Source organism: Nannospalax galili, unplaced genomic scaffold (genome assembly GCF_000622305.1).
Source record: "Nannospalax galili isolate Female #2095 unplaced genomic scaffold, S.galili_v1.0 scaffold2135, whole genome shotgun sequence".
Lineage (NCBI taxonomy): Eukaryota > Metazoa > Chordata > Mammalia > Rodentia > Spalacidae > Nannospalax > Nannospalax galili.
The window spans coordinates 19,933-35,472 of NW_008336017.1; the positions used below are offsets into that span (position 1 = coordinate 19,933).

The 15,540-nt window shown below is 50.1% G+C and overlaps 1 protein-coding gene across 2 annotated transcripts; it reads left to right on the forward strand.

Moving 5' to 3' along the window:
- The first annotated feature begins 477 nt into the window (after positions 1-477).
- On the forward strand, positions 478-15,215 carry Eno1 (enolase 1). Of its 2 annotated transcripts, none has more exons than XM_008830809.3 (12): positions 478-631; positions 3,360-3,453; positions 5,268-5,363; positions 6,487-6,545; positions 8,787-8,856; positions 9,140-9,273; positions 10,004-10,226; positions 11,714-11,911; positions 13,071-13,272; positions 13,709-13,817; positions 14,007-14,065; positions 15,012-15,215. In XM_008830809.3, the coding sequence occupies exons 2-12, from the start codon at positions 3,369-3,371 to the stop codon at positions 15,079-15,081; spliced, it is 1,305 nt and encodes a 434-aa protein (XP_008829031.1). In that variant the 5' UTR covers positions 478-631; positions 3,360-3,368; the 3' UTR covers positions 15,082-15,215. The 2 variants fall into 2 exon arrangements, with proteins under 2 accessions (XP_008829031.1, XP_029418231.1); XM_029562371.1 differs by lacking the exon at positions 478-631 and adding an exon at positions 1,250-1,565.
- The last annotated feature ends 325 nt before the right edge of the window (positions 15,216-15,540 follow it).

Here is a 15,540-nt window from a genome sequence, read left to right on the forward strand (position 1 = left end):
AGTGCGCAGGCGCAATGCCCCCCCCCCCCCCCCCCCCCCCCCCCCCCGCTGCCGTTCAACGCCTCCACGCAGCCGGGGTCTCCCGCACCTCGCGGCGGGGCGGGGCGGGGCCAATAGGAGGGCCGGACACGAAGGTCGTCAGCAAGGTCGTAATGAGCCGGACGTGCGACGCCGAGTGCGTGAGCGACTCGGAGTACGTGCCGCGGGCCCGAGCCGTCATGCCCGCCGGCGCGCCCCGCCCCGCCCCGCCCCGAGCCCGGGCTTCGCAGACTCTCCGCTGGGCTCCCGGCTCCGGGCAGGGGAGCTCGCCGGCACCGCCACACAGGGCCCCAGAGTCTAGGCCGCGCCCAGCACACCCGCCCCACACCCCCTGGGGCCGGACGCCCCTGTTCTCTGGCGGCCGCGGCCAACCACCTCTTCCTCCGGAGTGACTGCGCTCTGGGCCAATGGGGCGGCGGAGCAGAAGGGGGCGGGGCATAGAGGCGGGAACTGGGCGGGGCCTGACGAGCTGGGCAGGAAGTCGGGGTGGGAGGCACCTAGAGCCGCTCGGGAGTTCAGTGCGCCGGCCTCTGCACTTCTCGGTATCCACAGCACCGCTGTTTCTTTTCTTGCGCGGCGACCCAGCGGCCAGGTAGGGGCTTCGCCTACCCCACGAACTCCGAGTGGGGAGCCTGTGGGCACGCGCGTGCCAGCCCTGGTACGGGCGGACCGACCCGGGGATGCACAACGCTGCGCCCGACCCTCAGGTCTTCGTTGGAGGCCGGAGCCTTAGGCGCTGGCTCTTTGGGGCGGGGGATGGGAGGTGCACATCAACCTGTAATGACAGACCTCCGGGTTTGCACTCTTAACTGGGCCCAGAACAGCCCAAGCAAAACACGGATGAACGCGCACGTGGGGGATGGAAAAGTACTGCCCGGTCGGTGGTTGAGTGGAAAGGTTTGGGGCGAGAGAACGCCTGGGCCACCCAGTGCTCTTTAAAGGTCTTCCCAAGATGGAAGAAGGGATGAATGGCCCGGAGATTGCGCTCCCGTGCCCCCCTGCCGCCCCTGCGTGGGTGGTCCGGCTAGTCGTTGCCCGGGAATAAGGCCTGAGCCGAGGTGCTTATTGTAGAGGAAATTGCTTCAGGCCAGTTGGGTTCTTGAGAAGCCCGCGGGAGACCTCGCCCAAGTTAGGCTGGGGGTGCTGCTGCGACTTAGGATGTATTTAAGAAAGCTTCCTGTTTCCTGTGGCTTCGTGTCCTTCCCCCTAGGCGGTGTGGTCCCTTGACTGACTTGCACTCAGGATTCTCCGGTACTAGCCTAGACTGATGCCTCTGGCTTCTCAGTCCGCTTTTCTCCCCTTGGTCCGGGGTTCAGTCCGGTAAAACTGGACTGGGCGGTGAGATCGCTCAGCGGGTAAAGGTGCTTGCCGAGTATGAGGGCCTCAGTTCTAACCTTGGTTCACGCATCATGGAGGGCGAGGCCCCACTCCCAGACACCCACAAGTTTTCCTCGGACCACCGCACGAGCTCAGTGGCACGTGGCCATCCCGCCTCCTCCCAAAAAAGTGAAAAAAAAAAAATCAAAGTGAGTTTTGGCCAACGCATGGTGGTGCATATGCGTGATGTCAGTACCGAGGAGGCTGAGGCTGGGGGATCGCCGGGAGTGCGAGGTCAGCGTAGGATACTTTGAATGGCGGGGAAGAGGACAAAGGAAAGAGGTGTTCAAACCCAGCCTGAGCGTACATAGCCAGGCACCGTCTCAAATGCATTTGAAATCTACAGAGTAAATCATTGGTGTCTTGCAAATGGGGAAGTAGACTAAAAAAGTAGATTGGGGACATTGGGGGTGATGAAATGTTACACAGGCACAGGCATATATTAGCCCAAACTCAGACTTAACCAAAACTTTAAATATGTTTAAATATGCCTTTTAGACCATAGTAGAAAGTAGATGCTTGGCTAGGGAATAAAACCCCATTTTCACCTCAGAAGTGGCTTCTGTAACTGGTTTTGAAACATAAAAAGATGCCATTCACTACTCGGAATTTGCCAGAGATGGTGTGAGGCACCCAGTCAAGTAATGGCCCCTGAACACAAATCAGGGTCCTGCTTCTGGAAGCTGTTCGGATGGGTTTTTGGAAAGCCCCCAAGGGAAAAAGTTAGAAAGGGACTTTTTTTTTTTTTTAAGGGCTTGGCTATTTCTTTCATGCCCTTTGTCCTCTTCCTCTCGATATTTTCAAATCAAACCATCCTTTAGTGTTGGAGAAGTTTTTTTTTCTAATGAGATAAGATACCCTTTTGAAAGAAATATTAATCAGAGGACATCACTGTTGGCTGTCTTGCTGAAGGCCCCCCTTCTAGTGGGAAGGAGATGTGGGGGATTGAACCCAGACCTTGCACGTGGGAAGGAAGTTAGCAGACATGTGCCGTAGACCAAGGAGCTGGGTCTTAACCGCCACACTCAAAATTTCTTACTGCTTATCAAATATACCAGTTGAAGGTGGTACTGAAACCTCAGGTTTAATTGATGAATTATGTTAGACTTTTTTTCCACAGAGTTGCAGTGGTTTACCGTACCAGATTTCTACTGACTGCCTTTTGGGTTTTTTTTTCTTTTTTTTTTTTTCTCATTTCAGATGATTTTGCTGTGACCTTCATACGCTTGTTTCTTTGTTAGTTCTTCCTATCCCATGATTGTGAATAACCCATGTCAGAACTGTTCCCCATGCCACCACCACATTGATCTTTCCAGTTGCAGATTTTTTTTCTGGTACTCAGTCTCAGTCTCAGCCCACCCCCCCACCCCCAGCCAGTGCTGGGGATCCAACCCAGGGCCTTGTGTTCCTGCTAAACACACACTTCACTATTGAATTACCACTCCCTGCCCCCTAGCCCTGCTGGGATCCAACCCAGGGCTTTGAACATGGCAGGTGAGCACTCTACCACTGAACCATAAACTTAAAACTTAATATGTATAATTTTGTATGTGGCACAAACACACATGTGGAGGGAGATCAGACCACAACTTACAGGAGTGGTGTTCTCCTACCATGAGGGTCCCTGAGAACAATTGCAAGTCTTCAGGCTTGGCAGCAAGTGTCTACCTGGTGAGCCATTTCACTGGCCCTCTAACCTGCTTTTTAGGGAGCAGTGTTAACTGCCAAAGTCCTTCCCTCAGAGGTGATTTTTTTTTTTTTCCCCCTTTTTGAGACAAGATCTCACTGTATAGCCCCAGTGGGCCTGGAAATCAGTTTGGTCCTTCTCAAGTGCCGGGGTGTAAAGATGTATGCTACCATGCTGGGTTCAGAAGTAATTTCTTGAATGAATTAGCAAATTCAGTGTTAGGGCTTATGGGAAATACGAACTGTTTTTCCCACAGAAATTCACCATGTCTATTCTCAAGATCCATGCCAGAGAGATCTTTGACTCTCGAGGAAATCCCACTGTGGAGGTTGATCTCTACACCTCAAAAGGTACGTGCCACCTTGGATGCTGTAGTTCCTTCTACCTTAACTCCACGGAGAAATTTGTCTTAGTGATGGATTCCGTGCCTTCCGTGTGCTGGGATTACGGGCATGTGCTACCATGCCCAGCTCTGCTTGGATTTAAAAGGCAGGATGTAGGTTGGGCAGGCTTAGGTCATTGGGACTGAGAAATAAAGTAGTGCCTAAATTAAGCCCTTGTTCCTGAATGGACTCATCACGAATTGGCTGCAAAGCTTGCTGTGACCAAATAAGCACGAGGTGTGATAGGGTCATTTTTTTTCCCTCTTGATAAAGAGAAATTAGGGGCAGGTGTGACTTCCACTCAGTTCAGTGATAAGAGTACTTGATTGGGGGGGGGGGTTTCGAATTTTGCCCTAAGAGAAACTGGCTGGGTGTGGTAGCTAATGCCTATCAGTGCCTGAGGAAGGACTGATTTGGGGACTAGCCTGGGTTCTATATAATAAGAACCTGTCTCAAACTGGCCTCATGCCCCCAAAAAGCAGAAACCTTATGGACCATAGCTCCAGCCACATGTGCCCCCACATGCCCTTCCCCCCACTTTAGAGATGCATGTAATGGGTGCAGTTGGAAAAGGCGCTTCAGGCAGACCCACAGTCCTGCAGAGCACACTAGGACCTGCCAGTCAGAGCTGAGTCACTGAGTTACAGGCTCAGCTCCAGGGCCCAGCCCTTCCTGCCTGCCCTCCCATTCCCCTGAAAAGACAGCTCCTCGTCTTCAGTCAGCAAGAGCTTGCTGGCTTCATCCTGGCTCTGTGCTCCATGCTGAAAGTCAAGGATCCTGTGTCTGGCCCTTCATCCCAGGAGCTCCATCAGTTGGTGGAACTTTGCAGTTGAAAATTCACTTTAAACAATCAAAAAGACCCAAGAAGTTAGAGGATCAGGACAGCATTTAGTCTTTTTTTTTTTTTTTTTTTTTTGAGACGGGGTCTCCCTGTAGCCTCAACTGGCTGGATTCACTATGGAGACCAGGCTGGCCTCCAACTCACAGATGCACCTGCCTCTGCCTCCCAAGCAGGACAGCATTTAATTGGAGAACTTTTAAATGAGTAAAGCTAGTTTCTTCCTACTGATATGTATAATTTCACTGTCAAAGTCTAGGAACCCTCAGAGGCAATGTTTGGTGTTTTGTTTTTTTCTTTTTTGGTCTCGCTGTGTAGCCCCAGCTGGCCTGGGACTCAAATCTCTCTCTCTCTACCCCTCAAGGGCTGGGGTAAAGTGTGTGCCACCTGCACAGGGCTGTAAACACTCAGTACCTTAGTGGCTACACCTGTATCTATTGGGTACTGTAGCCCCAAGACCAGCTGGGAGCTTGTAAGAGATACTCTTGGACCTCCTGTATCCCAATCTGTATTTTATTTAGCAAGACTCACCCCGCCCCCAACCTGTGTGTATTGAGGTTAGAGACGCTGCATCGTTTTTTTTAAACCAGAGAAATTCAGCCACCTCTTGGTGTGACTGCTGTAGAATCAGTGTGAAGGTCTGGAAGGAAGCCCAGCCTCCTGTATCAGATGCTGTCAGTGAGTGGGAGTGGACTGGGACGCGGGCTTCTGTTCTGTTCTGTTGGCGTGGCTTTGGGTTTCTTTTTGAGATGTGTGTTTTGCTTTGGCCCAGACTGGTCTCAACCTCCTGAGCATTGGGATCACAGGCATGTACCGTCATAATTAAGTAGCCAAGGATGGCTTTGAACTCCTGATCATCCTCCTCTACCTTCTGATTGCTGGCTTTATAGACCATCACCAGACTCTGAGTGTTTCTTATTTGTTATCTCCCCCACCAATTCAGGTCTCTTCCGAGCTGCTGTGCCCAGTGGTGCCTCAACTGGTATCTATGAGGCCCTGGAACTCCGGGACAATGATAAGACACGCTACATGGGAAAGGGTAAGGCTAAGAACCCATAGCCCACCTTCAGAGACGGCCCCTCCTAGCTTTTCCCAAGCTTCCACTTATGTCAGTGATGAGCACTGGCTAGCACATGGGAAAGCCAGCAAGGTAGCTTATTGGCCTCAGGGTTCCTAAGCATGAGAAGTGAGCTTCTTCCAGAAGGGTCTGGGCCTTGTATACTGTTCCCATCTTTAATGGAAGGAAAGTTTCTGATGCCTGATTGACAGAAGCACTACCCTGGCAAACCAGCACCTGCTCCCCTAGTTGGCTGTGTGGACTCACCTGTAACCTTGGTGTGGTGCTCACCTGTTGTTCATAGGTGGCATCTGTTTGGCCAAGTCACAGCAGAGCACACAGGACTAGTCTCTGGCTTCTCCACTGGCGCAGTGTCTTCCCTGCAAACTTTTGGAGAATCTTTCCAGGAAAAACAGAAGATCTTAGACTGAACTGATGACACATTAGTGATACTAATATTCCTGGAGGGCAGCAATTGAGTAAAAGTCTAAAATGGCTCCTTGGGTGGGAAGCCCTGAGTTCGCTTGACTTCATGAAAGTTTGTCACCACACAGAAACATGATACCCTTGTTTAATGGCTGTTCAAGGCCTTCTCTGAAGCTGGACAGTACCCCAGTGCTAATGAGCCAGAATTTAGAGTAGCCTGGTCCTCAACTCTCCTGTCCTCCCCTTTCCTCGCTCTCCTCCATGTCCTCTGAAGCCTGTTCTCTTTTGAGTCTCTGTTTCCTTTTCTATCCACCTCTACTGGGCAGGCGTCTCCAGACCCGTTAAGTATGTTAATGAGTTCCTGGCACCAGCCTTATGTACTCAGGTAACACCCGGGCATCCTAGGTATGCAGCTGGTCTTCCCAGTGCATGATCTTGAACTAACTCCCTCAGATTCTGGGCTGATGCTCTGTGTGTGGCTCTAACCCTTTGGGGTCCTAGGTAAGAGCACTCAGACTGGGCCAGAAAGTCTCATTCTCGGGGAAGTGGGAATAGGGTGTAGAGAGGTCCTGTGGAGGGTCTTTGGGCTTCTGGGCCCACAACTCCAGCATTTTCTAACAATGTTGCTCAAGCCTGCATACTGTAATACTGTCGGTAATGTGATAATCCTTCCTTCTAGGTGTCTCAAAGGCTGTTGAGCACATCAATAAAACTATTGCACCTGCTCTGGTTAGCAAGGTAGGATTGACCTCCTGGGAACTACTGCCTATCAATGCCACCAGAGCAAATCCCAGGGCCTTTCCTGGTCATAGAGAGCTTATTCTGAGGGCTTTAGGAGCCAGCAGGATTCCCTGTCATGCATGAGTCTAACCTGTCTGTGTGTGACTTCTAATGGCACCTAGTACTGGACCCAGAGGTATGAGGCAGTCTGCGAGCAATTGGCATTTTTCCCTACAGTTACCTTGACCATTGGGTGACCATGGTCCAGATTTTAAGAGCAGCTCTTTCTAGGGTATTGTGATATCGTCCGTGGTAACTTAATTGGGGGGGGGGGGCTCTTTTTGTGGCCCCAGCTGTCCTGGAACTCAGAGATCCGCCTACCTCTGCCTCCCAAGTGCTGGGAATATAGGCGTGCACCACCATGCCTGGCTATGATAACTTAATTTTTAAATTTGTTACTCTTAACAGTGGAACTCTTGCTAAATAAAAATGTTACTTGAGCTGCTGGGAGTGTAGTTCAGTAGTAGTAAGAGTGCTTGCCTAGCATGCATTAAGCCCAGCGTTTGGTCCCCAGCACCAAAACGGTATAGTGTGATTATACCTGTGATCCCAGTAGTTGGGAGGGAGGGGCAAGAGAAACAGTTCAAGGTCATCCTTGGCTACATAGAATTTCAAAAACAAAAATCTTGGGAGTGGGGATGTAAACTCATGGTAGAGATACACTTGTCATGTCCAAGGCCCTGGGTTCAGTCCCCCAATACCATCTCTAACCCCCCAAATGTTAATTTGGGGCTGGAGCGATGACTCAATAGTTAGAGCACTTGCTGCTGTTCCAGAGGCCCTGAGTTCCTAGCGCCTACACTGAGCAGCTGATAACTACATAGCTCTAGCTCCAGGGGATCTGGCATCCTCTTCTGGCCTCTGCAAACATGCACATACACATAAACTTTAAAAATGTATTCCTGGGCTGGAGAAATGGTTCAGCAGTTAAGAACACTGTTTCTTGCAGAAGACCTGGGTTTGAATCCCAGCACCCACATGGCTACTAGCAGCTGTCTGTAACTCCATTTCCAAGGGATCCGACAGCTACTTCTGTCCTGTGGGCATTGCACAACATGGGTGCATTTACCTACATGCAGGCATAACACATAAAATAAAAATAATAAAATAGGTAAAAAAAAATTATTACTTAAACCTTAATTTAACCTTGTGTGTCAAACAGGAAAGACTGTAAGCTACTATGCATAAATGGGGCTGAAGGACCCTGCACCCTCTGTCCCCCGATGGCTTATTTTTTGGTCTAACCTCTATGGTGCTGTAATTGGTCCCTGCTCATCTGGTCCCCAGACAAAATTCCTCATTGCCAATCTCCATGCCTATGTCCTCTGCTCCTGTCTCCAGGGCACCTGACACACCATGTTCTTTGTCTCTTTATACCCTGCCTGGCATGACTAACCATGGGAGCAGAGCTTCCCTTCACATTTTCCCCTTGGGAAGTCTGCTTCACCTGAGCTGTGGTGAGGTTTGGCCTCTGGAGCTGTCTACTCTCGTCCACGCCAGCTTTCCCCAGCAACACCTTGTCAAAACATCAAGATAACAAATCGTTATTTATATGGCAAACTAGGTAACAGGTTATTGTCACAATCTTGTGATTGGATTGTGAAGTTTTAAATGTTTTGAAACAGTCTGAACCAGTTAAGACACCAGCTTATTATTTTGTATTCTCACCAAAATGGGTTTTTTGATCAAATATTTGACTAATTGTGCACTATCTGCAAAAATCATGCACCCCGTCAGAGAGTGGGGCCCTGTCAGTGTTGGTCTTGGCCAACACTGAGAGAGGCAGCCTTGCAGGGCCCTGACTGTGAACAATGAGATTTATTTATTTATTTATTTATTATTTATTTATTGCCCAATGGAGTTGCCTTTGTTTATGGTAACAGCTTACACCACATGTGCCATTCATATCTGTGACCTTGGACTCCATAGGGAGACTGAAATCTGTTGTTGGCCTAATGCCATTAAAGCAAGTCAAAGGTGGTTTTGTTTCTCTTGTTTCCCCGCCTCTTTTTGGTGCTAGGGATCAAGCCATGGTCTTGTGTGTGCATGCATTTACCCCTGATCTCCATGCCCAGCTCCTTTTTTGCCTACAAAGAGGTCCAGAGCACAAAATTGAGTTTGACTTCGCACCATTGCCGAGTCTACATGCTGCTTGGTGGGTGCGGGAGGCCTCAGCCTTACCCTCTTTCTCCCCTCTAGAAACTGAATGTCGTAGAACAGGAGAAGATCGACAAACTGATGATTGAAATGGATGGGACTGAAAATAAATGTGAGTGGCCGAGGGTAGGGCTTGGGAAAAGCATGGGTTCTCCTTCTTTTTATTTTGGGGGGCTTATAATCAAGCAACTTGTGGAATTGTCAACCAAGGGAGAGGCTCTTTGGGGATTGGCAGATAGGGCCATGAAGTACTGTTAGAACATGGAAGTTGAAGTGACAGAAAAAGGAAACCACTTCGTGTGGTCCAAGTGGAAGATAGTGTGCGAATGCTTATAAAGGCCAGTGGGAGAAAGTCCGGCAGGGGAGAAACGCCTTCGTTACCTTCTTCATTCTAGCTAAGTTTGGTGCAAATGCCATCCTGGGAGTATCCCTGGCTGTCTGCAAAGCTGGTGCTGTAGAGAAGGGCGTGCCCCTGTACCGACACATCGCCGACCTGGCTGGTAACCCCGAAGTCATCCTGCCAGTCCCGGTGAGTGGCTTGTTGGAGCTTGCTGAAGTTTAATTTCTGTGGCGATTTAGGGGAGAAAGGTTTATTTTAGCTCACATTCCAGTATCATTGCAGAGGCATCAAGGTGGCAGAAACAATCACATCACCCCACAGTCAAGAGCAGAGAGCCTCCTGCACCTCTGCTTTGAAATAGGCATGACCCAAATCCAGGGGATGGAACCACCCACAGTGGGCTGGGTCTTCCCCATCAATTGATGTAATCAAGGCAGTCCCCTACAGGCTAACTTGATCTAGATAATCTTTCATAAAGACCATTCATGGGTGAGGCTAGATTGTCAGATAATTAAGAATATCATCACATCCATGGGGGCTCTAAAAGGCCCCGGATCTCACAGGTGCATGACTCCCAGCACTTGAGGAATGAAGCCTCTGGAAGTGTCAGCCTCAGACGCCTTCTACCCTTTGCTAAGCACAACTTGAGCAGATGAGATGGCCTCTCTTGCCACCTAGTCCTTGGTTTGTAATTAGAGAGATGGCAGCAGAGCTTTTTGTTAGGTGTTAGGGTGTGGGGTGAGCAGGCAGAGTCACTGCTTCTGATGACTGAAGACTAGTAAGCATCCCACAGTCAGAGACGCCCTCATCTGTTCTTCGAGGACCAGGGTCACAGGACCAGATGGTGGCTGGTCAGGCAGGGGCTTGATAACCATGGGCTTCTCTAGGCTGGTGCCATGCCTCCTCTCTGCTCCTTCAGGCTTTCAACGTGATCAACGGTGGTTCCCACGCTGGCAACAAGCTGGCCATGCAGGAGTTCATGATCCTCCCCGTGGGTGCTTCCAGCTTCCGGGAAGCCATGCGCATTGGAGCGGAGGTCTACCACAACCTGAAGAATGTCATCAAGGAGAAATATGGAAAAGATGCCACCAATGTGGGTGATGAAGGCGGGTTTGCACCCAACATCCTGGAGAACAAAGAAGGTAAGGTACAGAACTCCCTGTCCCCTGAGGGCGGGAACAAGGCCCTGCAAGGTATTGGGGGAGGCAGGTGCTCCATTTTAAAGAAGGGAGCTAGTCACTGGCACAAGCCTGTAGTCTCAAAGGCTAATGACATGTTGAGCTGCTGTGTCCAGACTGGAGGAGAGGTGGTTTATTCCTTGCCATTAATTGCTTATCTTGCATGTACCTAGTTAGTGGTGTGCTGTGTACTAGAAGGTGTCAGGTATTGGGTGTGACCAATAATTTCTGTGCCAATTCAAATGCAGTGATTGTTTTGAGGTGGGAGTCTCACTCCGTTGTCCCAGCTACCCTACGGTTCTTGAGGAACTGGAGCTATGGGCAGACATCACCATACCTAACTACATTATTTGAAAGAAGCTTGGCTTGTATTTTGGTTTTGCTATGAATCTTTAGGCATAGATGTGGAGGTTGCAGAGGACCTGGGTTCAGTTCCCAGCACTCATATGGTAGCGAACAACCATCCAGAACTCCAGTTCTAGGGGGATCTGATGCCCTCTTTTGGCCTCCATGGACATTGCACTTGGTGTGGCCTAAATGTAGACAAAACGCTTATACACATAAAATAAAAATACTTTTTTTTTGTCCTTTTTTTTGGGACAGGGTCTCCCTGTAACCCCAGCTGACCTGAACTCACTATGTAGACCAGACTGGCTTTGAACTCACAAAGATCAGCCTGCCTCTGCCTCCCAAGTGCTGGGATTAAAGGCGTGCGCCACCACACCTGGCAGAAAACTTAAATTTTTTGTCATGTTTTTACTTTGTGTGTGTGCAGACATGTGTGCGTACTTGTGCCATTAGTGGAGGTCAGAGGACAACTTGTGGTTCTTTCCTTCCACCACATGGATACTGAGGATTGATCTCAGGGCATCAGACTTGGGAACAAGCACCTCACCTTACCAACCATCTCACTGCCCCCTTGCAGCTTCTTGTGACCTGTGTTAAAATGGATTTGACTGAGGGCCTCACTTTCTAGCCAGTATTGTGGTTGGTGGGTAGCAGGAGCTGTGCATCTATCTACTCAGCCTGGAGGCTGAGCTGGGCTGCATTGCCTGTGAGGCAGGCCCTGTGCCTGTTCTTGGGAGCCTGGGCTTGAGGTGGTTCTTGCTCAGGTCTCCCTCTGGATCCCAGCCTCTGCCCTATTTAAAGCCACCCTCAGTACAGCTGATCACAGTAACTGTATCTTGGCCAGCACAGCTGCTGTCGCACTAAATTTGGGACCTTTGGCCATGAGAAAGGCTGTTCTTACAGCTGATAGGACTACCACTTAATGGGGCCCTTTGAGCCCTTCAGGCAATGGCTTCTTGCCTGAAGCAGGATCAGCCGCATACCCGGCATTCTGCTGGCCTGAGACAAGGCCAGGGCATCTCCCTGCTCTTTGTGGCAGTCCCCAGTTGGCACCTGTTGCAGTGAGATCTGTTTACCTGTTACCCACCGTTGCCCCTTTCCAGCCTTGGAGCTGCTGAAGAACGCAATTGGGAAGGCTGGCTACACTGACAAGGTTGTCATCGGCATGGATGTAGCTGCCTCTGAGTTCTTCAGGTCTGGCAAATACGACTTGGACTTCAAGTCTCCTGATGACCCCAACAGGTACATCTCGCCTGACCAGCTGGCTGACCTGTATAAGTCCTTCATCCGAGACTATCCAGGTGAGTGCTCCCTGGGTGCTGTCCCCCTTCTAGCTGCATGTGTGGCCACTGGTAAGGGTGAAGGAAGCCATAAGGCTTCACACTGCTTCTCTGTGGAAATCGTAGGGGTCAGCCATGATGAGCATTTGAGAAGTTTGCATAGTACAGTACCTTCTGTTGCCACAGCAACAACCCTGTGGCCCTGATGAAACCTGTGCTCCCTCATACAGGGAGGAAGCTGAGCCTTGAGAACTGGAATGGCCCTTGGTGGGCTTTTTCACCCTTTCCGGGAGCTGATCCCTGCATCATTGAATGCACATGGAGTAGGAAATGGCGGTGATAGAGGATCCAGAATTGCAACCTGGAGGTCTTCCTCTTGGGCCCTGCAGTTACTTTTATAAGAAGTTAATTTGCTGTTAAGCCAAGACCCCAACTCAGTCTTCATTCCCCTCCTTTTCCCTTTTTGGAGGCAGGATCTTATTTTACTGTGCAGCCCTTCCTTACTGACCTTGAACTTGGTCACCCTCCTGAGCCTCCCAGATGCTGGAGTTATAGGTCTGAGTGATCACTTACAGTCTTTCCTACTTCTGATTTTTAGGCCCAACATGGTAGCTCAGGCCTTGAGCGTTTAAACCCCAGTACTGGGGGGAGGCTATATAAAAATACGCATTTAGCTGGGCAAAATGGTGTATACACATTTCTATTGGTACTGTATTGGTAAATCCCAGGATCTCATGTGTCCTAGATGAGTGTTCTGCCCACCACCTACAGTCCCCAGCTCCCTTTGTACACCTGAGTGTGTATCTCTATGCTTACTCTCAATTTCCCTTTAAGAAAAAAAACTTGGGCCAGGCATGGTGGTACACACCTTTAGTCCCAGCACTCAGGAGGCAGAGACAGGCAGATCTCTGTGAGTTCCAGGCCAGCTAGGGCTACAGGGAGACCCGCTCTCGAAAAAAAGAACCCAGAGCCAGGTGTGATGGCTTAGACCTATAATCCTATGGTTCAGGAGGCTCGGGCAGGAGGATCGCAAGTTCTAGACCAGCTGGAACTGCAGAGCAAATCTTGTCTTTAAAAATTGAGAGTGATAACTCTAAGCCCAGGGGAAAGACAGGAGGAATGGAAGGGTAGTTCTGGCACCACAGCCCAGGGTATATACTGATGCATCTCCTTTCCTTAGTGGTGTCCATTGAAGACCCCTTTGACCAGGATGACTGGGAAGCTTGGCAGAAGTTCACGGATAGTGCAGGCATCCAGGTTGTTGGGGATGATCTCACAGTGACCAACCCAAAACGAATTGCTAAGGCTGTGGCCGAGAAGTCCTGTAACTGCCTCCTGCTCAAAGTGAACCAGATCGGCTCTGTGACCGAGTCTCTGCAGGCGTGAGTAGCCCGGGGAGGAGTTTCTGGAATGGGTCCCTCCACCTGGGAACTAGACACTGAGAATGTAGCAAAGGTCACTCCTGAATTCCAGGTGACCCATAGGGTAGCTGGTGGCACCAGGAGGTGAGGCAGTGAGCATCAGTGCCTGGTCCTGATTTCCTGTGGTTTGACTTCATACAGACAACACAGCTTAGTGAATAAACATTGACAGGCTATGTCTGGTTCAAGAAGCCCGGTGCCAGGGACTGAACATGAGGGTGGGAAGGCCTTCCTGGCTGTAGGCAGTCCAAAAAGGACTAGGCTTACCCTTGGTGTCACTCAGCTCTGCTTGACAAAGCCAGGCGCCAAGGGTTAGAGCTCAGAAATGAGGAGCAGCAATGTCAGGCGAATGGTGAGGGAAATGCATCACATGGTCTGGCTTATTTCCTTGCTTCAGGTGCAAGCTGGCACAGTCTAATGGTTGGGGTGTCATGGTGTCCCATCGCTCTGGTGAGACCGAGGATACCTTCATTGCCGACCTGGTGGTGGGACTCTGTACTGGGCAGGTAAGAGCCTCTGGGGTGCAGGTTGTGGGGGATGTTTAGAGGTGTGAGTAATGGCTTGGCCTGTTTAGCTGCTGTGGCTTCAGAACAAAATGGGTTCACAGTCATCCTGCCTGGGATCTTTGCCCTTAGTTGTTAGGGTTCCCATTAAGAAATTGCCTCTGCCATGATGGCTTCCCTTTGTCCCTCCAGATTAAGACTGGTGCACCTTGCCGATCCGAGCGTCTGGCCAAGTACAATCAGATCCTCAGGTAAAGATTCTTGCTGATGGGCACAGCCCTCTGTCAGGGTCCTGGTCTGGGGCACACACATGGATCCGGGAATCCCAGCCTAAACTGAACAGCATGGGGGCTGGTAGTTCTATACAACGTTGCCATCTTCTGGTGGGAGGCAGAATAGGTCTGTTCAGAGATGAAAGAGCTCATGTCTTCCTGTCATGCCTTTGGAAACCAATGCCTAGAGAATTGCTATTCATTCCCAAGTTCTCCCTTATGAACACTTCTTTAAAACTTAAGCATGGTTGGGGCCGGAGAGCTGGCTCAGTGGCTAAGAACAATGACTGTTCTTGCAGAAGACCCGGGTTCAAATCCCAGCACCCACATAGCAGCTAACAACTCTCCATAATTCTAATTCCAGGGGATCTGGCAGCCTCTTCTGTCCTTCATGGGCATTGCGTGACATGGGTGCACTTAACCTACACGCAGGCAATACATGCATACACATAAAAATAATAAATAAAAAGTTTTTAAAATAACTTGAGCATGGAGCCAGGGTGGTGTGGCACACCTTTAGTCCCAGCACTTGGGAGGTAGTGGCAGCAGAGATGGATCTCTCTTGAGTTTCATTTTACAGTTTCATTCACACACGAAAGCTAAGTGAACAGTAAGATGTGCTGCTCTTTTAAAAGAAAGTACTGGGATTTCACATTTGGAGAAACCCCAGTCTTGGTGTGTATTCTGTCTAGACCTTTGGGACTGGAGAGAGGGAGCAGGGAAAACGAAAGAATAGCCCTCTTCTGTTCTGACATCCCAGAGCTCTGCTTTCAAGGGTCAGGGATAAGCTGGGCAGGCTGGAGACTTCTGGGGTCTCCTTGGGAGAAGGAGCTGTGTATCCTTGACTGTCTGTGGGGGGTGAAGATGTCTGCATTGAGATTTTACTCTGTCCTTTTTCCTCTCTTCCCCATTTGTGTTTGCCTAGAATCGAGGAGGAACTGGGCAGCAAGGCCAAGTTTGCCGGCAAGTCCTTCAGAAACCCCCTGGCCAAGTAAACGATGGTCAGCTATTCCTGGAGCCCTCAGTCACACTGGCTGCTTAGACCATGTCCCTGATATCAAGGCTACTCGAGGCCGGCCTGGTGTTTGTCAGGTCTCTGTAGTTAGCTCCCTCTCCTGCCACTGCTTCCCTAGAGGTCCAAAGCCACACCTGACCACCTGAAGCCCTGTTGGAAACCCCAGCTCTGTAATCATGTGATTGGTCCAAATCATTGTCTCCTCACTTCCCATCATGTGATTATCATTGTCTCCTCACTTCCCACCTAGTATCAGGAGCCCTCATACCTCCAGTGTAACCGCCAAGGTGGCCACAGCCAAGATTTCCAGTGGTTATTGTGCAAAATAAAAGCCTCAGTGACTTGAGAATACTGTTTATGAGTAGGTCAAGCAAGCTGGGGCTGTTGGTCATGGCTGGGGTCATTTGTGATGCTTCTGGATACAGGCCTGGGGAAGCTG